The sequence below is a fragment of the Mustelus asterias genome, unplaced genomic scaffold (genome assembly GCF_964213995.1).
Source record: "Mustelus asterias unplaced genomic scaffold, sMusAst1.hap1.1 HAP1_SCAFFOLD_1059, whole genome shotgun sequence".
Classification (NCBI taxonomy): domain Eukaryota; kingdom Metazoa; phylum Chordata; class Chondrichthyes; order Carcharhiniformes; family Triakidae; genus Mustelus; species Mustelus asterias.
Window position 1 is genome coordinate 101,369 of NW_027591004.1, and position 26,132 is coordinate 127,500.

A 26,132-nucleotide genomic window follows, 5' to 3' on the forward strand; every position below is an offset into this window, starting at 1 on the left:
GGAGCTTTACTCTGTATCTAACCCCGTGCTGTCCCTGTCCTGGGAGTGTTTGATGGGGGACAGTGTAGAGGGAGCTTTACTCTGTATCTAACCCCGTGCTGTCCCTGTCCTGGGAGTGTTTGATGGGGGACAGTGTAGAGGGAGCTTTACTCTGTATCTAACCCCGTGCTGTACCTGTCCTGGGAGCATTTGATCGGGACAGTGTAGAGGGAGCTTTACTCTGTATCTAGCCCCGTGCTGTACCTGTCCTGGGAGTGTTTGATCGGGCAGTGTAGAGGGTGCTTTAATCTGTATCTAACCCCGTGCTGTACCTGTCCTGGGAGTGTTTGATGGGGGACAATGTAGAGGGAGCTTCACTCTGTATCTAACCCCGTGCTGTACCTGTCCTGGGAGTGTTTGATGGGGACATTGTAGAGGGAGCTTTACTCTGTATCTAACCCCGTGCTGTACCTGTCCTGGGAGTGTTTGATGGGGACATTGTAGAGGGAGCTTTACTCTGTATCTAACCCCGTGCTGTACCTGTCCTGGGAGTGTATGATGGGGGACAGTCTGGAGGGAGCTTTACTCTGTATCTAACCCCGTGCTGTCCCTGTCCTGGGAGTGTTTGATGGGGGACAGTGTGGAGGGAGCTTTACTCTGTATCTAACCCCGTGCTGTACCTGTCCTGGGAGTGTTTGATGGGGGACAGTGTAGAGGGGGCTTTACTCTGTATCTAACCCCGTGCTGTACCTGTCCTGGGAGTGTTTGATGGGGGACAGTGTAGAGGGAGCTTTACTCTGTATCTAACCCCATGCTGTACCAGTCCTGGGGGTGTTTGATGGGGGACAGTGTAGAGGGAGCTTTACTCTGTATCTAACCCCGTGCTGTACCTGCCCTGGGAGTGTTTGATGGGGGACAGTGTAGAGGGAGCTTTACTCTGTATCTAACCCCGTGCTGTACCTGTCCTGGGAGTGTTTGATGGGGGACAGTCTGGAGGGAGCTTTACTCTGTATCTAACCCCGTGCTGTACCTGTCCTGGGAGTGTTTGATGAGGGACAGTGTAGAGGGAGCTTTACTCTGTATCTAACCCCGTGCTGTACCTGTCCTGGGAGTGTTTGATGGGGGACAGTGTAGAGGGAGCTTTACTCTGTATCTAACCCCATGCTGTACCTGTCCTGGGAGTGTTTGATGGGGGACAGTGTAGAGGGAGCTTTACTCTGTATCTAACCCCGTGCTGTACCTGTCCTGGGAGTGTTTGATGGGGAACAGTGTAGAGGGAGCTTTACTCTGTATCTAACCCCGTGCTGTACCTGTCCTGGGAGTGTTTGATGGGGACAGTGGAGAGGGAGCTTTACTGTGTATCTAACCCCATGCTGTACCTGTCCTGGGAGTGTTTGATGGGGACAGTGTAGAGGGAGCTTTACTCTGTATCTAACCCCATGCTGTACCAGTCCTGGGGGTGTTTGATGGGGGACAGTGTAGAGGGAGCTTTACTCTGTATCTAACCCCGTGCTGTCCCTGTCCTGGGAGTGTTTGATGGGGGACAGTGTAGAGGGAGCTTTACTCTGTATCTAACCCCGTACTGTACCTGTCCTGGGAGCATTTGATCGGGACAGTGTAGAGGGAGCTTTACTCTGTATCTAACCCCGTGCTGTACCTGTCCTGGGAGTGTTTGATCGGGCAGTGTAGAGGGTGCTTTAATCTGTATCTAACCCCGTGCTGTACCTGTCCTGGGAGTGTTTGATGGGGGACAATGTAGAGGGAGCTTCACTCTGTATCTAACCCCGTGCTGTACCTGTCCTGGGAGTGTTTGATGGGGACATTGTAGAGGGAGCTTTACTCTGTATCTAACCCCGTGCTGTACCTGTCCTGGGAGTGTTTGATGGGGACATTGTAGAGGGAGCTTTACTCTGTATCTAACCCCGTGCTGTACCTGTCCTGGGAGTGTTTGATGGGGGACAGTCTGGAGGGAGCTTTACTCTGTATCTAACCCCGTGCTGTACCTGTCCTGGGAGTGTTTGATCGGGCAGTGTAGAGGGTGCTTTACTCTGTATCTAACCCCGTGCTGTACCTGCCCTGGGAGTGTTTGATGGGGGACAGTGTAGAGGGAGCTTTACTCTGTATCTAACCCCGTGCTGTACCTGTCCTGGGAGTGTTTGATCGGGCAGTGTAGAGGGTGCTTTACTCTGTATCTAACCCCATGCTGTACCAGTCCTGGGGGTGTTTGATGGGGGACAGTGTAGAGGGAGCTTTACACTGTATCTAACCCCGTGCTGTACCTGCCCTGGGAGTGTTTGATGGGGGACAGTGTCGAGGGAGCTTTACTCTGTACCTAGCCCCGTGCTGTACCCAACCCCGTGCTGTACCCGTCCTGGGAGTGTTTGATGGGGGACAGTCTGGAGGGAGCTTTACTCTGTATCTAACCCCGTGCTGTACCTGTCCTGGGAGTGTTTGATGAGGGACAGTGTAGAGGGAGCTTTACTCTGTATCTAACCCCGTGCTGTACCTGTCCTGGGAGTGTTTGATGGGGGACAGTGTGGAGGGACCTTTACTCTGTATCGAACCCCGTGCTGTACCTGTCCTGAGAGTGTTTGATGGGGGACAGTGTGGAGGGAGCTTTACTCTGAATCTAACCCCGTGCTGTACCTGTCCTGGGAGTGTTTGATGGGGACAGTGTAGAGGGAGCTTTACTCTGTATCTAACCCCGTGCTGTACCTGCCCTGGGAGTGTTTGATGGGGGACAGTGTAGAGGGAGCTTTACTCTGTATCTAACCCCGTGCTGTACCTGTCCTGGGAGTGTTTGATGGGGGACAGTGTGGAGGGAGCTTTACTCTGTATCGAACCCCGTGCTGTACCTGTCCTGAGAGTGTTTGATGGGGACAGTGTAGAGGGAGCTTTACTCTGTATCTAACGCCATGCTGTACCTGTCCTGGGAGTGTTTGATGGAGACAGTGTAGAGGGAGCTTTACTCTGTATCTAACCCCGTGCTGTACCTGTCCTGGGAGTGTTTGATGGGGGACAGTGTAGAGGGAGCTTTACTCTGTATCTAACCCCATGCTGTACCTGTCCTGGGAGTGTTTGATGGGGGACAGTGTAGAGGGAGCTTTACTCTGTATCTAACCCCGTGCTGTACCTGTCCTGGGAGTGTTTGATGGGGGACAGTGTAGAGGGAGCTTTACTCTGTATCTAACCCCGTGCTGTACCTGTCCTGGGAGTGTTTGATGGGGACAGTGGAGAGGGAGCTTTACTGTGTATCTAACCCCATGCTGTTCCTGTCCTGGGAGTGTTTGATGGGGACAGTGTAGAGGGAGCTTTACTCTGTATCTAACCCCATGCTGTACCAGTCCTGGGGGTGTTTGATGGGGACATTGCAGAGGGAGCTTTACTCTGTATCTAACACCGTGCTGTACCTGTCCTGGGAGTGTTTGATGGGGACAGTGTAGAGGGAGCTTTACTCTGTATCTAACCCCGTGCTGTCCCTGTCCTGGGAGTGTTTGATGGGGGACAGTGTAGAGGGAGCTTTACTCTGTATCTAACCCCGTGCTGTACCTGTCCTGGGAGTGTTTGATCGGGCAGTGTAGAGGGTGCTTTACTCTGTATCTAACCCCGTGCTGTACCTGTCCTGGGAGTGTTTGATGGGGACAGTGTAGCGGGAGCTTTACTCTGTATCTAACCCCGTGCTGTACCTGTCCTGCGAGTGTTTGATGGGGGACAGTGTAGAGGGAGCTTTACTCTGTATCTAACCCCGTGCTGTACCTGTCCTGGGAGTGTTTGATGGGGGACAGTGTACAGGGAGCTTTACTCTGTATCTTACCCCGTGCTGTACCTGTCCTGGAAGTGTTTGATGGGGGACACTGTAGAGGGAGCTTTACTCTGTATCTAACCCTGTGCTGTACCTGTCCTGGGAGTGTTTGATGGGGGACAGTGTCGAGGGAGCTTTACTCTGTATCTAACACCGTGCTGTACCTGTCCTGGGAGTGTTTGATGGGGACAGTGTAGAGGGAGCTTTACTCTGTATCTAACCCCGTGCTGTCCCTGTCCTGGGAGTGTTTGATGGGGGACAGTGTAGAGGGAGCTTTACTCTGTATCTAACCCCGTGCTGTACCTGTCCTGGGAGCATTTGATCGGGACAGTGTAGAGGGAGCTTTACTCTGTATCTAACCCCGTGCTGTACCTGTCCTGGGAGTGTTTGATCGGGCAGTGTCGAGGGTGCTTTAATCTGTATCTAACCCCGTGCTGTACCTGTCCTGGGAGTGTTTGATGGGGGACAATGTAGAGGGAGCTTCACTCTGTATCTAACCCCGTGCTGTACCTGTCCTGGGAGTGTTTGATGGGGACATTGTAGAGGGAGCTTTACTCTGTATCTAACCCCGTGCTGTACCTGTCCTGGGAGTGTTTGATGGGGACATTGTAGAGGGAGCTTTACTCTGTATCTAACCCCGTGCTGTACCTGTCCTGGGAGTGTTTGATGGGGACATTGTAGAGGGAGCTTTACTCTGTATCTAACCCCGTGCTGTACCTGTCCTGGGAGTGTTTGATCGGGCAGTGTAGAGGGTGCTTTACTCTGTATCTAACCCCGTGCTGTACCTGTCCTGGGAGTGTTTGATGGGGGACAGTGTAGAGGGAGCTTTACTCTGTATCTAACCCCGTGCTGTACCTGCCCTGGGAGTGTTTGATGGGGGACAGTGTAGAGGGAGCTTTACTCTGTATCTAACCCCGTGCTGTACCTGTCCTGGGAGTGTTTGATCGGGCAGTGTAGAGGGTGCTTTACTCTGTATCTAACCCCATGCTGTACCAGTCCTGGGGGTGTTTGATGGGGGACAGTGTAGAGGGAGCTTTACTCTGTATCTAACCCCGTGCTGTACCTGCCCTGGGAGTGTTTGATGGGGGACAGTGTCGAGGGAGCTTTACTCTGTATCTAACCCCGTGCTGTACCCGTCCTGGGAGTGTTTGATGGGGGACAGTCTGGAGGGAGCTTTACTCTGTATCTAACCCCGTGCTGTACCTGTCCTGGGAGTGTTTGATGAGGGACAGTGTAGAGGGAGCTTTACTCTGTATCTAACCCCGTGCTGTACCTGTCCTGGGAGTGTTTGATGGGGGACAGTGTGGAGGGAGCCTTACTCTGTATCGAACCCCGTGCTGTACCTGTCCTGAGAGTGTTTGATGGGGGACAGTGTGGAGGGAGCTTTACTCTGAATCTAACCCCGTGCTGTACCTGTCCTGGGAGTGTTTGATGGGGACAGTGTAGAGGGAGCTTTACTCTGTATCTAACCCCGTGCTCTACCTGCCCTGGGAGTGTTTGATGGGGGACAGTGTAGAGGGAGCTTTACTCTGTATCTAACCCCGTGCTGTACCTGTCCTGGGAGTGTTTGATGGGGGACAGTCTGGAGGGAGCTTTACTCTGTATCTAACCCCGTGCTGTACCTGTCCTGGGAGTGTTTGATGGGGGACAGTGTGGAGGGAGCTTTACTCTGTATCGAACCCCGTGCTGCACCTGTCCTGAGAGTGTTTGATGGGGGACAGTGTGGAGGGAGCTTTACTCTGTATCTAACCCCGTGCTGTACCTGTCCTGGGAGTGTTTGATGGGGACAGTGTAGAGGGAGCTTTACTCTGTATCTAACCCCGTGATGTACCTGTCTTGGGAGTTTTTGATGGGGACAGTGCAGAGGGAGCTTTACTCTGTATCTAACCCCGTGCTGTACCTGTCCTGGGAGTGTTTGATGGGGACAGTGTAGAGGGAGCTTTACTCTGTATCTAACCCCGTGCTGTACCTGTCCTGGGAGTGTTTGATGGGGGACAGTGTAGAGGGAGCTTTACTCTGTATCTAACCCCATGCTGTACCAGTCCTGGGGGTGTTTGATGGGGGACAGTGTAGAGGGAGCTTTACTCTGTATCTAACCCCGTGCTGTACCTGCCCTGGGAGTGTTTGATGGGGGACAGTGTAGAGGGAGCTTTACTCTGTATCTAACCCCGTGCTGTACCTGTCCTGGGAGTGTTTGATGGGGGACAGTCTGGAGGGAGCTTTACTCTGTATCTAACCCCGTGCTGTACCTGTCCTGGGAGTGTTTGATGGGGACAGTGCAGAGGGAGCTTTACTCTGTATCTAACCCCGTGCTGTACCTGTCCTGGGAGTGTTTGATGGGGGACAGTGTGGAGGGAGCTTTACTCTGTATCGAACCCCGTGCTGTACCTGTCCTGAGAGTGTTTGATGGGGGACAGTGTGGAGGGAGCTTTACTCTGTATCTAACCCCGTGCTGTACCTGTCCTGGGAGTGTTTGATGGGGACAGTGTAGAGGGAGCTTTACTCTGTATCTAACCCCGTGCTGTACCTGCCCTGGGAGTGTTTGATGGGGGACAGTGTAGAGGGAGCTTTACTCTGTATCTAACCCTGTGCTCTACCTGTCCTGGGAGTGTTTGATGGGGGACAGTCTGGAGGGAGCTTTACTCTGTATCTAACCCCGTGCTGTACCTGTCCTGGGAGTGTTTGATGGGGACAGTGTAGAGGGAGCTTTACTCTGTTTCTAACCCCGTGCTGTACCTGTCCTGAGAGTGTTTGATGGGGGACAGTGTGGAGGGAGCTTTACTCTGTATCTAACCCTGTGCTGTACCTGTCGTGGGAGTGTTTGATGGGGACAGTGCAGAGGGAGCTTTACTCTGTATCTAACCCCGTGTTGTACCTGTCCTGGGAGTGTTTGATGGGGACAGTGTAGAGGGAGCTTTACTCTGTATCTAACCCCGTGCTGTACCTGTCCTGGGAGTCTTTGATGGGGACAGTGCAGAGGGAGCTTTACTCTGTATCTAACCCCGTGCTGTACCTGTCCTGGGAGTGTTTGATGGGGGACAGTGTAGAGGGAGCTTTACTCTGTATCTAACCCCGTGCTGTACCTGTCCTGGGAGTGTTTGATGGGGACATTGTAGAGGGAGCTTTACTCTGTATCTAACCCCGTGCTGTACCTGTCCTGGGAGTGTTTGATGGGGACATTGTAGAGGGAGCTTTACTCTGTATCTAACCCCGTGCTGTACCTGTCCTGGGAGTGTTTGATGGGGGACAGTCTGGAGGGAGCTTTACTCTGTATCTAACCCCGTGCTGTACCTGTCCTGGGAGTGTTTGATCGGGCAGTGTAGAGGGTGCTTTACTCTGTATCTAACCCCGTGCTGTACCTGCCCTGGGAGTGTTTGATGGGGGACAGTGTAGAGGGAGCTTTACTCTGTATCTAACCCCGTGCTGTACCTGTCCTGGGAGTGTTTGATCGGGCAGTGTAGAGGGTGCTTTACTCTGTATCTAACCCCATGCTGTACCAGTCCTGGGGGTGTTTGATGGGGGACAGTGTAGAGGGAGCTTTACACTGTATCTAACCCCGTGCTGTACCTGCCCTGGGAGTGTTTGATGGGGGACAGTGTCGAGGGAGCTTTACTCTGTACCTAGCCCCGTGCTGTACCCAACCCCGTGCTGTACCCGTCCTGGGAGTGTTTGATGGGGACAGTCTGGAGGGAGCTTTACTCTGTATCTAACCCCGTGCTGTACCTGTCCTGGGAGTGTTTGATGAGGGACAGTGTAGAGGGAGCTTTACTCTGTATCTAACCCCGTGCTGTACCTGTCCTGGGAGTGTTTGATGGGGGACAGTGTGGAGGGACCTTTACTCTGTATCGAACCCCGTGCTGTACCTGTCCTGAGAGTGTTTGATGGGGGACAGTGTGGAGGGAGCTTTACTCTGAATCTAACCCCGTGCTGTACCTGTCCTGGGAGTGTTTGATGGGGGACAGTGTGGAGGGAGCTTTACTCTGTATCGAACCCCGTGCTGTACCTGTCCTGAGAGTGTTTGATGGGGACAGTGTAGAGGGAGCTTTACTCTGTATCTAACGCCATGCTGTACCTGTCCTGGGAGTGTTTGATGGAGACAGTGTAGAGGGAGCTTTACTCTGTATCTAACCCCGTGCTGTACCTGTCCTGGGAGTGTTTGATGGGGGACAGTGTAGAGGGAGCTTTACTCTGTATCTAACCCCATGCTGTACCTGTCCTGGGAGTGTTTGATGGGGGACAGTGTAGAGGGAGCTTTACTCTGTATCTAACCCCGTGCTGTACCTGTCCTGGGAGTGTTTGATGGGGGACAGTGTAGAGGGAGCTTTACTCTGTATCTAACCCCGTGCTGTACCTGTCCTGGGAGTGTTTGATGGGGACAGTGGAGAGGGAGCTTTACTGTGTATCTAACCCCATGCTGTACCTGTCCTGGGAGTGTTTGATGGGGACAGTGTAGAGGGAGCTTTACTCTGTATCTAACCCCATGCTGTACCAGTCCTGGGGGTGTTTGATGGGGACATTGCAGAGGGAGCTTTACTCTGTATCTAACACCGTGCTGTACCTGTCCTGGGAGTGTTTGATGGGGACAGTGTAGAGGGAGCTTTACTCTGTATCTAACCCCGTGCTGTCCCTGTCCTGGGAGTGTTTGATGGGGGACAGTGTAGAGGGAGCTTTACTCTGTATCTAACCCCGTGCTGTACCTGTCCTGGGAGTGTTTGATCGGGCAGTGTAGAGGGTGCTTTACTCTGTATCTAACCCCGTGCTGTACCTGTCCTGGGAGTGTTTGATGGGGACAGTGTAGCGGGAGCTTTACTCTGTATCTAACCCCGTGCTGTACCTGTCCTGCGAGTGTTTGATGGGGGACAGTGTAGAGGGAGCTTTACTCTGTATCTAACCCCGTGCTGTACCTGTCCTGGGAGTGTTTGATGGGGGACAGTGTACAGGGAGCTTTACTCTGTATCTTACCCCGTGCTGTACCTGTCCTGGAAGTGTTTGATGGGGGACACTGTAGAGGGAGCTTTACTCTGTATCTAACCCTGTGCTGTACCTGTCCTGGGAGTGTTTGATGGGGGACAGTGTCGAGGGAGCTTTACTCTGTATCTAACACCGTGCTGTACCTGTCCTGGGAGTGTTTGATGGGGACAGTGTAGAGGGAGCTTTACTCTGTATCTAACCCCGTGCTGTCCCTGTCCTGGGAGTGTTTGATGGGGGACAGTGTAGAGGGAGCTTTACTCTGTATCTAACCCCGTGCTGTACCTGTCCTGGGAGCATTTGATCGGGACAGTGTAGAGGGAGCTTTACTCTGTATCTAACCCCGTGCTGTACCTGTCCTGGGAGTGTTTGATCGGGCAGTGTCGAGGGTGCTTTAATCTGTATCTAACCCCGTGCTGTACCTGTCCTGGGAGTGTTTGATGGGGGACAATGTAGAGGGAGCTTCACTCTGTATCTAACCCCGTGCTGTACCTGTCCTGGGAGTGTTTGATGGGGACATTGTAGAGGGAGCTTTACTCTGTATCTAACCCCGTGCTGTACCTGTCCTGGGAGTGTTTGATGGGGACATTGTAGAGGGAGCTTTACTCTGTATCTAACCCCGTGCTGTACCTGTCCTGGGAGTGTTTGATGGGGACATTGTAGAGGGAGCTTTACTCTGTATCTAACCCCGTGCTGTACCTGTCCTGGGAGTGTTTGATCGGGCAGTGTAGAGGGTGCTTTACTCTGTATCTAACCCCGTGCTGTACCTGTCCTGGGAGTGTTTGATGGGGGACAGTGTAGAGGGAGCTTTACTCTGTATCTAACCCCGTGCTGTACCTGCCCTGGGAGTGTTTGATGGGGGACAGTGTAGAGGGAGCTTTACTCTGTATCTAACCCCGTGCTGTACCTGTCCTGGGAGTGTTTGATCGGGCAGTGTAGAGGGTGCTTTACTCTGTATCTAACCCCATGCTGTACCAGTCCTGGGGGTGTTTGATGGGGGACAGTGTAGAGGGAGCTTTACTCTGTATCTAACCCCGTGCTGTACCTGCCCTGGGAGTGTTTGATGGGGGACAGTGTCGAGGGAGCTTTACTCTGTATCTAACCCCGTGCTGTACCCGTCCTGGGAGTGTTTGATGGGGGACAGTCTGGAGGGAGCTTTACTCTGTATCTAACCCCGTGCTGTACCTGTCCTGGGAGTGTTTGATGAGGGACAGTGTAGAGGGAGCTTTACTCTGTATCTAACCCCGTGCTGTACCTGTCCTGGGAGTGTTTGATGGGGGACAGTGTGGAGGGAGCCTTACTCTGTATCGAACCCCGTGCTGTACCTGTCCTGAGAGTGTTTGATGGGGGACAGTGTGGAGGGAGCTTTACTCTGAATCTAACCCCGTGCTGTACCTGTCCTGGGAGTGTTTGATGGGGACAGTGTAGAGGGAGCTTTACTCTGTATCTAACCCCGTGCTCTACCTGCCCTGGGAGTGTTTGATGGGGGACAGTGTAGAGGGAGCTTTACTCTGTATCTAACCCCGTGCTGTACCTGTCCTGGGAGTGTTTGATGGGGGACAGTCTGGAGGGAGCTTTACTCTGTATCTAACCCCGTGCTGTACCTGTCCTGGGAGTGTTTGATGGGGGACAGTGTGGAGGGAGCTTTACTCTGTATCGAACCCCGTGCTGCACCTGTCCTGAGAGTGTTTGATGGGGGACAGTGTGGAGGGAGCTTTACTCTGTATCTAACCCCGTGCTGTACCTGTCCTGGGAGTGTTTGATGGGGACAGTGTAGAGGGAGCTTTACTCTGTATCTAACCCCGTGATGTACCTGTCTTGGGAGTTTTTGATGGGGACAGTGCAGAGGGAGCTTTACTCTGTATCTAACCCCGTGCTGTACCTGTCCTGGGAGTGTTTGATGGGGACAGTGTAGAGGGAGCTTTACTCTGTATCTAACCCCGTGCTGTACCTGTCCTGGGAGTGTTTGATGGGGGACAGTGTAGAGGGAGCTTTACTCTGTATCTAACCCCATGCTGTACCAGTCCTGGGGGTGTTTGATGGGGGACAGTGTAGAGGGAGCTTTACTCTGTATCTAACCCCGTGCTGTACCTGCCCTGGGAGTGTTTGATGGGGGACAGTGTAGAGGGAGCTTTACTCTGTATCTAACCCCGTGCTGTACCTGTCCTGGGAGTGTTTGATGGGGGACAGTCTGGAGGGAGCTTTACTCTGTATCTAACCCCGTGCTGTACCTGTCCTGGGAGTGTTTGATGGGGACAGTGCAGAGGGAGCTTTACTCTGTATCTAACCCCGTGCTGTACCTGTCCTGGGAGTGTTTGATGGGGGACAGTGTGGAGGGAGCTTTACTCTGTATCGAACCCCGTGCTGTACCTGTCCTGAGAGTGTTTGATGGGGGACAGTGTGGAGGGAGCTTTACTCTGTATCTAACCCCGTGCTGTACCTGTCCTGGGAGTGTTTGATGGGGACAGTGTAGAGGGAGCTTTACTCTGTATCTAACCCCGTGCTGTACCTGCCCTGGGAGTGTTTGATGGGGGACAGTGTAGAGGGAGCTTTACTCTGTATCTAACCCTGTGCTCTACCTGTCCTGGGAGTGTTTGATGGGGGACAGTCTGGAGGGAGCTTTACTCTGTATCTAACCCCGTGCTGTACCTGTCCTGGGAGTGTTTGATGGGGACAGTGTAGAGGGAGCTTTACTCTGTTTCTAACCCCGTGCTGTACCTGTCCTGAGAGTGTTTGATGGGGGACAGTGTGGAGGGAGCTTTACTCTGTATCTAACCCTGTGCTGTACCTGTCGTGGGAGTGTTTGATGGGGACAGTGCAGAGGGAGCTTTACTCTGTATCTAACCCCGTGTTGTACCTGTCCTGGGAGTGTTTGATGGGGACAGTGTAGAGGGAGCTTTACTCTGTATCTAACCCCGTGCTGTACCTGTCCTGGGAGTCTTTGATGGGGACAGTGCAGAGGGAGCTTTACTCTGTATCTAACCCCGTGCTGTACCTGTCCTGGGAGTGTTTGATGGGGGACAGTGTAGAGGGAGCTTTACTCTGTATCTAACCCCGTGCTGTACCTGTCCTGGGAGTGTTTGATGGGGACAGTGTAGAGGGAGCTTTACTCTGTATCTAACCCCGTGCTGTACCTGTCCTGGGAGTGTTTGATGGGGGACAGTGTAGAGGGAGCTTTACTCTGTATCTAACCCCGTGTTGTACCTGTCCTGGGAGTGTTTGATGGGGGACAGTGTAGAGGGAGCTTTACTCTGTATCTAACCCCGTGCTGTACCTGTCCTGGGAGTGTTTGATGGGGGACAGTGTAGAGGGAGCTTTACTCTGTATCTAACCCCGTGTTGTACCTGTCCTGGGAGTGTTTGATGGGGGACAGTGTAGAGGGAGCTTTACTCTGTATCTAACCCCGTGCTGTACCTGTCCTGGGAGTGTTTGATGGGGGAAAGTGTAGAGGGAGCTTTACTCTGTATCTAACCCCGTGCTGTACCTGTCCTGGGAGTGTTTGATGGGGACAGTGTCGAGGGAGCTTTACTCTGTATCTAACCCCGTGCTGTACCTGTCCTGGGAGTGTTTGATGGGGGACAGTGTAGAGGGAGCTTTACTCTGTATCTAACCCCGTGCTGTAGCTGTCCTGGGAGTGTTTGATGGGGACAGTGTCGAGGGAGCTTTACTCTGTATCTAACCCCGTGCTGTACCTGTCCTGGGAGTGTTTGACGGGGGACAGTGTAGAGGGAGCTTTACTCTGTATCTAACCCCGTGCTGTTCCTGTCCTGGGAGTGTTTGATGGGGACAGTGTAGAGGGAGCTTTACTCTGTATCTAACCCCGTGCTGTACCTGTCCTGGGAGTGTTTGATGGGGGACAGTGTAGAGGGAGCTTTACTCTGTATCTAACCCCGTGCTGTACCTGTCCTGGGAGTGTTTGATGGGGGACAGTGTAGAGGGAGCTTTACTCTGTATCTAACCCCGTGCTGTACCTGTCCTGGGAGTGTTTGACGAGGGACAGTGTAGAGGGAGCTTTACTCTGTATCTAACCCCGTGCTGTTCCTGTCCTGGGAGTGTTTGATGGGGACAGTGTAGAGGGAGCTTTACTCTGTATCTAACCCCGTGCTGTACCTGTCCTGGGAGTGTTTGATGGGGGACAGTGTAGAGGGAGCTTTACTCTGTATCTAACCCCGTGCTGTACCTGTCCTGGGAGTGTTTGATGGGGACAGTGGAGAGGGAGCTTTACTCTGTATCTAACCCCGTGCTGTTCCTGTCCTGGGAGTGTTTGATGGGGACAGTGTAGAGGGAGCTTTACTCTGTATCTAACCCCGTGCTGTACCTGTCCTGGGAGTGTTTGATGGGGGACAGTGTAGAGGGAGCTTTACTCTGTATCAAACCCCGTGCAGTACCTGTCCTGGGAGTGTTTGATGGGGACAGTGTAGAGGGAGCTTTACTCTGTATCTAACCCCGTGCTGTACCTGTCCTGGGAGTGTTTGATGGGGACAGTGTAGAGGGAGCTTTACTCTGTATCTAACCCCGTGCTGTCCCTGTCCTGGGAGTGTTTGATGGGGGACAGTGTAGAGGGAGCTTTACTCTGAATCTAACCCCGTGCTGTACCTGTCCTGGGAGTGTTTGATGGGGACAGTGTAGAGGGAGCTTTACTCTGTATCTAACCCCGTGCTCTACCTGCCCTGGGAGTGTTTGATGGGGGACAGTGTAGAGGGAGCTTTACTCTGTATCTAACCCCGTGCTGTACCTGTCCTGGGAGTGTTTGATGGGGGACAGTCTGGAGGGAGCTTTACTCTGTATCTTACCCCGTGCTGTACCTGTCCTGGGAGTGTTTGATGGGGGACAGTGTGGAGGGAGCTTTACTCTGTATCGAACCCCGTGCTGCACCTGTCCTGAGAGTGTTTGATGGGGGACAGTGTGGAGGGAGCTTTACTCTGTATCTAACCCCGTGCTGTACCTGTCCTGGGAGTGTTTGATGGGGGACAGTGTAGAGGGAGCTTTACTCTGTATCTAACCCCGTGATGTACCTGTCTTGGGAGTTTTTGATGGGGACAGTGCAGAGGGAGCTTTACTCTGTATCTAACCCCGTGCTGTACCTGTCCTGGGAGTGTTTGATGGGGACAGTGTAGAGGGAGCTTTACTCTGTATCTAACCCCGTGCTGTACCTGTCCTGGGAGTGTTTGATGGGGGACAGTGTAGAGGGAGCTTTACTCTGTATCTAACCCCATGCTGTACCAGTCCTGGGAGTGTTTGATGGGGGACAGTGTAGAGGGAGCTTTACTCTGTATCTAACCCCGTGCTGTACCTGTCCTGGGAGTGTTTGATGGGGGACAGTCTGGAGGGAGCTTTACTCTGTATCTAACCCCGTGCTGTACCTGTCCTGGGAGTGTTTGATGGGGACAGTGTAGAGGGAGCTTTACTCTGTATCTAACCCCGTGCTGTACCTGTCCTGGGAGTGTTTGATGGGGGACAGTGTGGAGGGAGCTTTACTCTGTATCGAACCCCGTGCTGTACCTGTCCTGAGAGTGTTTGATGGGGGACAGTGTGGAGGGAGCTTTACTCTGTATCTAACCCCGTGCTGTACCTGTCCTGGGAGTGTTTGATGGGGACAGTGTAGAGGGAGCTTTACTCTGTATCTAACCCCGTGCTGTACCTGCCCTGGGAGTGTTTGATGGGGGACAGTGTAGAGGGAGCTTTACTCTGTATCTAACCCTGTGCTCTACCTGTCCTGGGAGTGTTTGATGGGGGACAGTCTGGAGGGAGCTTTACTCTGTATCTAACCCCGTGCTGTACCTGTCCTGGGAGTGTTTGATGGGGGACAGTGTAGAGGGAGCTTTACTCTGTATCTAACCCCGTGCTGCACCTGTCCTGGGAGTGTTTGATGGGGACAGTGCGGAGGGAGCTTTACTCTGTATCTAACCCCGTGCTGTACCTGTCCTGGGAGTGTTTGATAGAGACAGTGTAAAGGGAGCTTTACTCTGTATCTAACCCCGTGCTGTACCTGTCCTGGGAATGTTTGATGGGGACAGTGTAGAGGGAGCTTTACTCTGTATCTAACCCCGTGCTGTACCTGTCCTGGGAGTGTTTGATGGGGACAGTGTAGAGGGAGCTTTACTCTGTATCTAACCCCATGCTGTACCTGTCCTGGGAGTGTTTGATGGGGGACAGTGCAGAGGGAGCTTTACTCTGTATCTCACCCCGTGCTGTACCTGTCCTGGGAGTGTTTGATGGGGACAGTGTAGAGGGAGCTTTACTCTGTATCTAACCCCGTGCTGTACCTGTCCTGGGAGTGTTTGATGGGGGACAGTGTAGAGGGAGCTTTACTCTGTATCTAACCCCGTGCTGTCCCTGTCCTGGGAGTGTTTGATGGGGACAGTGTAGAGGGAGCTTTACTCTGTATCTAACCCCGTGCTGTACCTGTCCTGGGAGTGTTTGATGGGGGACAGTGTAGAGGGAGCTTTACTCTGTATCTACCCCCGTGCTGTACCTGTCCTGGGAGTGTTTGATGGGGACAGTGTAGAGGGAGCTTTACTCTGTATCTAACCCCGTGCTGTACCTGTCCTGGGAGTGTTTGATGGGGGACAGTGTAGAGGGAGCTTTACTCTGTATCTAACCCGGGCTGTACCTGTCCTGGGAGTGTTTGATGGGGACAGTGTAGAGGGAGCTTTACTCTGTATCTAACCCCGTGCTGTACCTGTCCTGGGAGTGTTTGATGGGGACAGTGTAGAGGGAGCTTTACTCTGTATCTAACCCCGTGCTGTACCTGTCCTGGGAGTGTTTGATGGGGGACAGTGTAGAGGGAGCTTTACTCTGTATCTAACCCCGTGCTGTACCTGTCCTGGGAGTGTTTGATGGGGGACAGTGTAGAGGGAGCTTTACTCTGTATCTAACCCCGTGCTGTACCTGTCCTGGGAGTGTTTGATGGGGACAGTGTAGAGGGAGCTTTACTCTGTATCTAACCCCGTGCTGTCCCTGTCCTGGGAGTGTTTGATGGGGACAGTATAGAGGGAGCTTTACTCTGTATCTAACCCCGTGCTGTACCTGTCCTGGGAGTGTTTGATGGGGACAGTGTAGAGGGAGCTTTACTCTGTATCTAACCCCGTGCTGTACCTGTCCTGGGAGTGTTTGATGGGGGACAGTGTAGAGGGAGCTTTACTCTGTATCTAACCCCGTGCTGTACCTGTCCTGGGAGTGTTTGATGGGGGACAGTGCAGAGGGAGCTTTACTCTGTATCTAACCCCGTGCTGTACCTGTCCTGGGAGTGTTTGATGGGGACAGTGTAGAGGGAGCTTTACTCTGTATCTAACCCCGTGCTGTACCTGTCCTGGGAGTGTTTGATGGGGACAGTGTAGAGGGAGCTTTACTCTGTATCTAACCCCGTGCTGTACCTGTCCTGGGAGTGTTTGATGGGGACAGTGTAGAGGGTGCTTTACTCTGTATCTAACCCCGTGCTGTACCTGTCCTGGGAGTGTTTGATGGGGGACAGTGTAGAGGGGGATTTACTCTGTATCTAACCCCGTGCTGTACCTGTCCTGGGAGTGTTTGATGGGGGACAGTGTAGAGGGAGCTTTACTCTGTATCTAACCCCGTGCTGTCCCTGTCCTGGGAGTGTTTGATGGGGACAGTGTAGAGGGAGCTTTACTCTGTATCTAACCCCGTGCTGTACCTGTCCTGGGAGTGTTTGATGGGGACAGTGTAGAGGGAGCTTTACTCTGTATCTAACCCCGTGCTGTACCTGTCCTGGGGGTGTTTGATGGGGGACAGTGTAGAGGGAGCTTTACTCTGTATCTAACCCCGTGCTGTACCTGTCCTGGGAGTGTTTGATGGGGAAAGTGTAGAGGGAGCTTTACTCTGTATCTAACCCCGTGCTGTACCTGTCCTGGGGGTGTTTGATGGGGGACAGTGTAGAGGGAGCTTTACTCTGTATCTAACCCCGTGCTGTACCTGTCCTGGGAGTGTTTGATGGGGGACAGTGTAGAGGGAGCTTTACTCTGTATCTAACCCCGTGCTGTACCTGTCCTGGGAGTGTTTGATGGGGGACAGTGTAGAGGGAGCTTTACTCTGTATCTAACCCCGTGCTGTACCTGTCCTGGGAGTGTTTGATGGGGGACAGTGTAGAGGGAGCTTTACTCTGTATCTAACCCCGTGCTGTACCTGTCCTGGGAGTGTTTGATGGGGGACAGTGTAGAGGGAGCTTTACTCTGTATCTAACCCCGTGCTGTCCCTGTCCTGGGTGTAGCCCCGGTTTGCCTGGGACCACACACACAACTCCCACCCTCAGTCCTCCAGGCATTCCCTAAGAAAAGCATTTGGGGCAGCACGGTGGCACAGCGGGTTAGCACTGCTGCCTCACAGCGCCAGGGACCCCGGTTCGATTCCCGGCTCGGGTCACTGTCTGTGCGGAGTCTGCACCTTCTCCCCGTGTCTGCGTGGGTTTCCTCCGGGTGCTCCGGTTTCCTCCCACAGTCTGAAAGACGTGTTGGTTAGGGTGGATTGGCCGTGCTAAATTGCCCCTTTGTGTCCAAAGATGTGCTGGTCAGGGGGATTGGCCATGCTAAATTGCCCCTTAGTGTCCAAAGATGTGTAGGTTGGGTGGATTGGCCATGCTAAATTGCCCCTTAGTGTCCAAAGATGTGTAGGTTAGGTGGATTGGCCATGCTAAATTGCCCCTTAGTGTCCAAAGATGTGTAGGTTAGGGGGATTGGCCGTGCTAAATTGCCCCTTAGTGTCCAAAGATGTGCTGGTCAGGGGGATTGGCCATGCTAAATTGCCCCTTAGTGTCCAAAGATGTGTAGGTTGGGTGGATTGGCCATGCTAAACTGCCCCTTAGTGTCCAAAGATGTGTAGGTTGGGTGGATTGGCCATGCTAAATTGCCCCTTAGTGTCCAAAGATGTGTAGGTTAGGTGGATTGGCCATGCTAAATTGCCCCTTAGTGTCCAAAGATGTGTAGGTTAGGGGGATTGGCCATGCTAAATTGCCCCTTAGTGTCCAAAGATGTGTAGGTTGGGTGGATTGGCCATGCTAAATTGCCCCTTAGTGTCCAAAGATGTGTAGGTTAGGTGGATTGGCCGTGCTAAATTGTCCCTTAGTGTCCAAAGATGTGCAGGTTAGGGGGATTGGCCGTGCTAAATTGTCCCTTAGTGTCCAAAGATGTGCAGGTTAGGGGGATTGGCCGTGCTAAATTGTCCCTTAGTGTCCAAAGATGTGTAGGTTAGGTGGATTGGCCATGCTAAATTGTCCCTTAGTGTCCAAAGATGTGCAGGTTGGGTGGATTGGCCGTGCTAAATTGCCCCTTAGTGTCCAAAGATGTGCAGGTTAGGGGGATTGGCCGTGCTAAATTGTCCCTTAGTGTCCAAAGATGTGCAGGTTAGGGGGATTGGCCGTGCTAAATTGTCCCTTAGTGTCCAAAGATGTGTAGGTTAGGTGGATTGGCCATGCTAAATTGTCCCTTAGTGTCCAAAGATGTGCAGGTTAGGGGGATTGGCCGTGCTAAATTGTCCCTTAGTGTCCAAAGATGTGCTGGTCAGGGGGATTGGCCGTGCTAAATTGCCCCTTAGTGTCAGGGGGACTAGCTCGGGTAAATGCAAGGGGTCATGGGGATAGGATGGGATTGTGGTCGGTGCAGACTCGATGGGCCTGTCGGAATCTATAATTTGTGTCCTGTTTATTGTGGAGGGTTTTTTTTTCAGTCTGTTCTGCTCACCCGGTGCCACCAAGTCTATAATCAGCTGCTCTTGTTGATACTGCTGCAATATAATTGATCTTAATTGCTGGAATGTTTGCTTTCATCTGGGCTAATGCAGTGTTTTTGCTGTAGTGTTTTCCCCTGGGACGTTGCAGAGTGGGGTTTGATTAGGCTTTGACAGGAAAAGTCCAGTAACTGGACGGGGCTCGTCTCACGGACAGACACACAGCTCCATTGCTGTTTGGGGTCTGTAGAGAAAAGGTAGCCCTCTGTCTCTCTCTCTCTCTCTGGATTTGGAGTGTCACAAAATAGTATTCTTTCTCTGAAGTTCACACTGGCACAGTGCGTTGGCACTGCTGCCTCAGATCGCCACTGTAGTTGAGAATTCTGATTACAGTTCTGTACAGTTCTGGTCACCCTATTATAGAAAGGATATTATTAAACTAGTAAGAGTTTCAGAAAAGATTTACTCGGATGCTACCGGGACTTGATGGTTTGAGTTATCAGGAGAGGCTGGATAGACTGGGACTTTTTTCTCTGGAGCGTAGGAGGCTGAGGGGTGATCTTATAGAGGTCTATAAAATAATGAGGGGCACAGATCAGCTAGATAGTCAACATCTTTTCCCAAAGGTAGGGGAGTCTAAAACTAGAGGGCAGAGGTTTAAGGTGAGAATCATAGAAGAATCATAGAAACCCTACAGTGCAGAAGGAGGCCATTCGGCCCATCGAGTCTGCACCGACCACAATCCCACCCAGGCCCTACCCCCACATATTTACCCGCTAACCTACACATCTCAGGGCTCTCGGGGGCAATTTTTTTTTTTAACCTGGCCAATCAACCTAACCCGCACATCTTTGGACTGTGGGAGGAAACCGGAGCACCCGGAGGAAACCCACGCAGACACGAGGAGAATGTGCAAACTCCACACAGACAGTGACCCGAGCCGGGAATCGAACCCAGGACCCTGGAGCTGTGAAGCAGCAGTGCTAACCCACTGCGCTACCGTGCCGCCCAGAGGGGAGAGATACAGAAGGGTCCAGAGGGGCAGTTTTTTCACACAGAGGGTGGTGAGTGTCTGGAACGAGATGCCAGAGGCAGTAGTAGAGGCGGGTACAATTTAAAAAGCATTTAGACAGTTACATGGGTACGATGGGTATAGAGGGATATGGGCCAAACGCGGGCACTTGGGACTAGCTTAGGGGGTTTAAAAAAAGGGGCGGCATGGACAAGTTGGGCCGAAGGGCCTGTTTCCATGCTGTAAACCTCTCCGACTCGAATTCTAAGTACCCAACGTGAGGATAATTAGCAGCTAATGTTTTAATTTGTGGTTTGAGAATAACACAAAAGATTTAAGTAACATCTATAAAAGCAGGGATGTCTTGCTGCATCTGTACAGGGCATTGGTGAGGCCGCAGCTGGAATACTGTGTGCAGTTTTGGTCCCCTTATATGAGGAAGGATATATTGGCATTGGAGGGAGTGCAGAGAAGGTTCACCAGGTTGATACCGGAGATGAGGGATTTGGATTATGAGGAGAGGCTGAGGAGATTGGGTTTGTACTCGTTGGAGTTTAGAAGGATGAGGGGGGATCTTATGGAGACTTATAAGATAATGCGTGGGCTGGATAGGGTGGAGGCGGAGAGATTCTTTCCACTTAGTAAGGAAGTTAAAACTAGAGGACACAGCCTCAAAATAAAGGGGGGTCGGTTTAAGACAGAGTTGAGGAGGAACGTCTTCTCCCAGAGGGTGGTGAATCTCTGGAATTCTCTGAGGTGGTGGAGGCTACCTCGCTGAATATGTTTAAAGCGCGGATGGATGGATTCCTGATCGGTAAGGGAATTAAGGGTTATGGGGATCAGGCGGGTAAGTGGTCCTGATCCACGTCAGATCAGCCATGATCTTATTGAATGGCGGGGCAGGCTCGAGGGGCTAGATGGCCTACTCCTGCTCCTATTTCTTATGTTCTTATGTCTTTAAGGAATAAATTTGGAACATGCCAGGAAGATAAAAGACAGACTCACGCTGAACCTTTTGGGAGAGAACGGTAAAACGGACAGGCAAATGACAAAATCAATTTTTGAAGGCGTCAAGCTATAATTGATTGAAGGACGTGACATTATTGGATGAATGAAATAGCTTTTAATTAAGTGCTGCTGCTGGATCATCTGGTGACAAAAACTACAACCAATTCTGGTCTTTGGAATGAGATCGGAGGTCTTTTGTGAAAGTCTACTGGCTCATTAGCCAGTGCAGGTGGAGCCACTGATCTCCCATTTTGGTCCAAAATGAGATCTGTGTTGTATGTTTGTCTGAATATTGTTAATTTGCCATGTTTTTTGATTCAAAAATCTCAATGTTTTAATCATAGAAGAATCATAGAAACCCTACAGTGCAGAAGGAGGCCATTCGGCCCATCGAGTCTGCACCGACCACAATCCCACCCAGGCCCTACCCCCACATATTTACCCGCTAATCCCGCTAACCTACGCATCTCAGGGACAATTTTTAACCTGGCCAATCAACCTAACCCGCACATCTTTCGGAGTGTGGGAGGAAACCGGAGCACCCGGAGGAAACCCACGCAGACACGGGGGGGAGAATGTGCAAACTCCACACAGACAGTGACCCGAGCCGGGGAATCGAACCCGGGACCCTGGAGCTGTGAAGCAGCAGTGCTAACCCACTGTGCCACCCAACTAAAAACTAATAAAACTAGTTTAACTGAAGATTTTGATCGGACTGAATGAACTATTTTTTTTGCCTTTGCGAGATGAAATGTTTAATGAAAAGATCCAGTCTTCAAATTAATCGGGCCACCTAAAGGAATTTCCCACAGCAAATTGGCGACGAGGATGGGATAATCTTGGAGCAGATGGTCGGGCGAACACTTCCCCTGGAACGCTGAGTACATACTTTATATTGCTCACCTGTTTTTAGGGAGACGCACTCTGAATCACCGGATCCGTCAGACATCCGGACACCATGTGGGTCACAAATATTTTTTTTTAAAAGAAGCTTTATCGGCACAACATGTGGGTCGGGATAGTAACTTACCCACCGACAGCAAGTTCCGCAAGGGTTGTATAGAGTTTTTAAAAAGGTATTGGCGCAAAAGTGGGATGAAGTAGAAAGGGTCGAGAGCTTCAGGTTTCTAGGTGTCCAGATCACCAACAACCTGTCCTGGTCCCCCCCACGCCGACACTATAGTTAAGAAAGCCCCACCAACGCCTCTACTTTCTCAGAAGACTAAGGAAATTCGGCATGTCCGCTACGACTCTCACCAACTTTTACAGATGCCCCATAGAAAGCATCCTTTCCGGTTGTATCACAGCTCGGTCTGAGGCTCCTGCTCTGCCCAAGACCGCAAGGAACTACAAAGGGTCGTGAATGTAGCCCAGTCCCATCACGCAAACCCCAGCCTCCCATCCATTGACTCTGTCTACACTTCCCACTGCCTCGGGGAAAAGCAGCCGGCATAATCAAGGACCCCCCCCCGACACACCCCGGACATTCTCTCTTCCACCTTCCTCCTTTGGGAAAAAGATACAAAAGTCTGAGGTCACGTACCGACCGACTCAAGAACAGCTTCTTCCCTGCTGCCGTCAGACTTTTGAATGGACCTACCTGGCATTAAGTTGATCTTTCTCGACACCCTAGCTGTGACTGTAACACTACATTCTACACCCTCTCATTTCCTTCTCTATGAATGGTATGCTTTGTCTGTACAGTGCGCAAGAAACAATACTTTTCACTGTATCCCAGGGGGTTGGAGTTTAAGAGCCGTGGGGTTATGCTGCAACTGTACAGGACCTTGGTGAGACCACATTTGGAATATTGTGCGCAGTTCTGGTCACCTCACTATAAGAAGGATGTGGAAGCGCTGGAAAGAGTGCAGAGGAGATTTACCAGGATGCTGCCTGGTTTGGAGGGTAGGTCTTATGAGGAAAGGTTGAGGGAGCGAGGGCTGTTCTCTCTGGAGCGGAGGAGGCTGAGGGGAGAATTAATAGAGGTTTATAAAATGATGAAGGGGATAGATAGAGTGAACGTTCAAAGACTATTTCCTCGGGTGGATGGAGCTATTACAAGGGGACATAACTATAGGGTTCGTGGTGGGAGATATAGGAAGGATATCAGAGGTAGGTTCTTTACGCAGAGAGTGGTTGGGGTGTGGAATGGACTGCCTGCAGTGATAGTGGAGTCAGACACTTTAGGAACATTTAAGCGGTTATTGGATAGGCACATGGAGCACACCAGGATGATAGGGAGTGGGATAGCTTGATCTTGGTTTCAGATAAAGCTCGGCACAACATCGTGGGCCGAAGGGCCTGTTCTGAGCCATCCCACTCCCTATCATCCTGGTGTGCTCCATGTGCCTATCCAATAACCGCTTAAATGTTCCTAAAGTGTCTGACTCCACTATCACTGCAGGCAGTCCATTCCACACCCCAACCACTCTCTGCGTAAAGAACCTACCTCTGATATCCTTCCTGTATCTCCCACCACGAACCCTATAGTTATGCCCCCTTGTAACAGCTCCATCCACCCGAGGAAATAGTCTTTGAACGTTCACTCTATCTATCCCCCTCATCATCTTATAAACCTCTATTAAGTCTCCCCTCAGCCTCCTCCGCTCCAGAGAGAACAGCCCTAGCTCCCTCAACCTTTCCTCATAAGACCTACCCTCCAAACCAGGCAGCATCCTGGTAAATCTCCTCTGCACTCTTTCCAGCGCTTCCACATCCTTCTTATAGTGAGGTGACCAGAACTGCACACAATATTCCAAATGTGGTCTCACCAAGGTCCTGTACAGTTGCAGCATAACCCCACGGCTCTTAAACTCCAACCCCCTGTTAATAAAAGCTAACACACTATAGGCCTTCTTCACAGCTCTATCCACTTGAGTGGCAACCTTTAGAGATCTGTGGATATGGACCCCAATATCTCCCTGTTCCTCCACATTCGTCAGAACCCGACCTTTGACCCTGCAATCCGCATTTAAATTAGTCCTACCAAAATGAATCACCTCACATTTATCAGGGTTAAACTCCATCTGCCATTTTTCGGCCCAGCTCTGCATCCTATCAATGTCTCTTTGCAGCCTACAACAGCCCTCCACCTCATCCACTACTCCACCAATCTTGGTGTCATCAGCAAATTTACTGATCCACCCTTCAGCCCCCTCCTCTAAGTCATTAATAAAAATCACAAAGAGCAGAGGACCAAGCACTGATCCCTGTGGCACTCCGCTGGTAACTGGTCTCCAGTCCGAAAATTTTCCATCCACCACCACCCTCTGTCTTCGATCAGACAGCCAGTTACCTATCCAATCGGCCAACTTTCCCTCTATCCCACACCTCCTCACTTTCATCATAAGCCGACCATGGGGGACCTTATCAAACGCCTTACTAAAATCCATGTATATGACATCAACTGCCCTACCTTCATCGACACACTTAGTTACCTCCTCAAAAAACTCAATCAAATTTGTGAGAGGGAGAGAGACAGGAACGCACTGTTTTCAGCCAGCAGTCCAAACAGCTGCCACCAAAAGGAATGGAAAACCCTTTGGATTGCGTCAGTTAGGGATGGAAACAAACTCTCCAAAAACCAGCTGACTTGCAAAACAGTCGCAAAAACACCATTCCCCAAAGGGCCATAAACACAAGGACACTGCAGCAGGCCCAGGTTAAGAACAAACATTGCTTCGATCATCGATCAACGGCAACCGTAACAGATCGCGGCGGAGATATCAGGTGGGGAGCCAGGAGTTGTTGAGCGCCTCAGCGATGAGTGTCCACACTCGCCCCAACTCACCCCCTGCCCCTCGCCCGTCCCCCGCCCCGTCCCCCCCACCCACACGTCCCCGACAAACCCACCTTTTCTCATGAAAGTGGAGACAGTCGGGTCAAAGACATCTGCGGGGACGGAGGAATAATTACACATGGGATTACACCTCATGGCTTGGAACGATGTGTGCTGGGCGATTGAGTCAACGATTACCTCCGGAAGGTCCTTCCCCAAGAAGCTCATCATTTTCCGAATCTCCCGCTTGGGATCCTGTTCCCAGAATGGAGAGGGTAGACAATAATTTAATATCCCACCCAGTCTAATCCCACTCCCCCCTCCCTTTAATATCCCACCCAGTCTAATCCCACTCCCCCCCTCACCCTTCAAAATCCCACCCAGTCTGATCCCACTCTCCCCCCTCACTCCCCGCACCCTTTAATATCCCACCCAGTCTAATCCCACTCTCCCCCTCACTCCCCGCACCCTTCAAAATCCCACCCAGTCTAATCCCACTCTCCCCCTCACTCCCCGCACCCTTCAAAATCCCACCCAGTCTAATCCCACTCTCCCCCTCACTCCCCGCACCCTTTAATATCCCACCCAGTCTAATCCCACTCTCCCCCTCACTCCCCGCACCCTTTAATATCCCACCCAGTCTAATCCCACTCTCCCCCTCACTTCCCGCACCCTTTAATATCCCACCCAGTCTAATCCCACTCTCCCCCTCACTTCCCGCACCCTTTAATATCCCACCCAGTCTAATCCCACTCTCCCCCTCACCCTTCAAAATCCCACCCAGTCTAATCCCACTCTCCCCCTCACTCTCCGCACCCTTTAATATCCCACCCAGTCTAATCCCACTCTCCCCCTCACTCTCCGCACCCTTTAATATCCCACCCAGTCTAATCCCACTCTCCCCCTCACTCCCCACACCCTTTAATATCCCACCCAGTCTAATCCCACTCTCCCCCTCACTCTCCGCACCCTTTAATATCCCACCCAGTCTAATCCCACTCCCCCCCTCACTCCCCGCACCCTTTAATATCCCACCCAGTCTAATCCCACTCTCCCCCTCACCCTTCAAAATCCCACCCAGTCTAATCCCACTCTCCCCCTCACCCTTCAAAATCCCACCCAGTCTAATCCCACTCTCCCCCTCACCCTTTAAAATCCCACCCAGTCTAATCTCACTCCCCCCCTCACCCTTCAAAATCCCACCCAGTCTAATCCCACTCTCCCCTCACTCCCCGCACCCTTTAAAATCCCACCCAGTCTAATCCCACTCTCCCCCTCACCCTTTAATATCCCACCCAGTCTAATCCCACTCTCCCCTCACTCCCCACACCCTTTAAAATCCCACCCAGTCTAATCCCACTCTCCCCCTCACCCTTTAATATCCCACCCAGTCTAATCCCACTCTCCCCTCACTCCCCACACCCTTTAATATCCCACCCAGTCTAATCCCACTCTCCCCTCACTCCCCGCACCCTTTAAAATCCCACCCAGTCTAATGCCACTCTCCCCCTCACCCTTTAATATCCCACCCAGTCTAATCCCACTCTCCCCTCACTCCCCGCACCCTTTAATATCCCACCCAGTCTAATCCCACACTCCCCCTCACTCCCCGCACCCTTTAATATCCCACCCAGTCTAATCCCACTCTCCCCCCTCACCCTTTAATATCCCACCCAGTCTCATCCCACTCTCCCCCTCACTCCCCGCACCCTTTAATATCCCACCCAGTCTAATCCCACTCTCCCCCTCACTCCCCGCACCCTTTAATATCCCACCCAGTCTAATCCCACTCTCCCCCTCACCCTTTAATATCCCACCCAGTCTAATCCCACTCTCCCCCTCACTCCCCGCACCCTTTAATATCCCGCCCAGTCTAATCCCACTCTCCCCCTCACCCTTTAATATCC

The 26,132-nt window shown here is 51.9% G+C and overlaps 1 protein-coding gene across 1 annotated transcript in view; it reads right to left on the reverse strand.

Annotated features, from left to right (window-relative positions):
* LOC144487821 (sulfotransferase 1A1-like) overlaps positions 1-26,132 on the reverse strand; it is a gene marked incomplete at its 5' end in the record, with an annotated part of 37,316 nt that overhangs the window by 7,658 nt on the left and 3,526 nt on the right. The window contains 1 exon segment of the mRNA XM_078205894.1: positions 24,300-24,480. Coding sequence (XP_078062020.1) covers positions 24,300-24,480 — 181 coding nt within the window.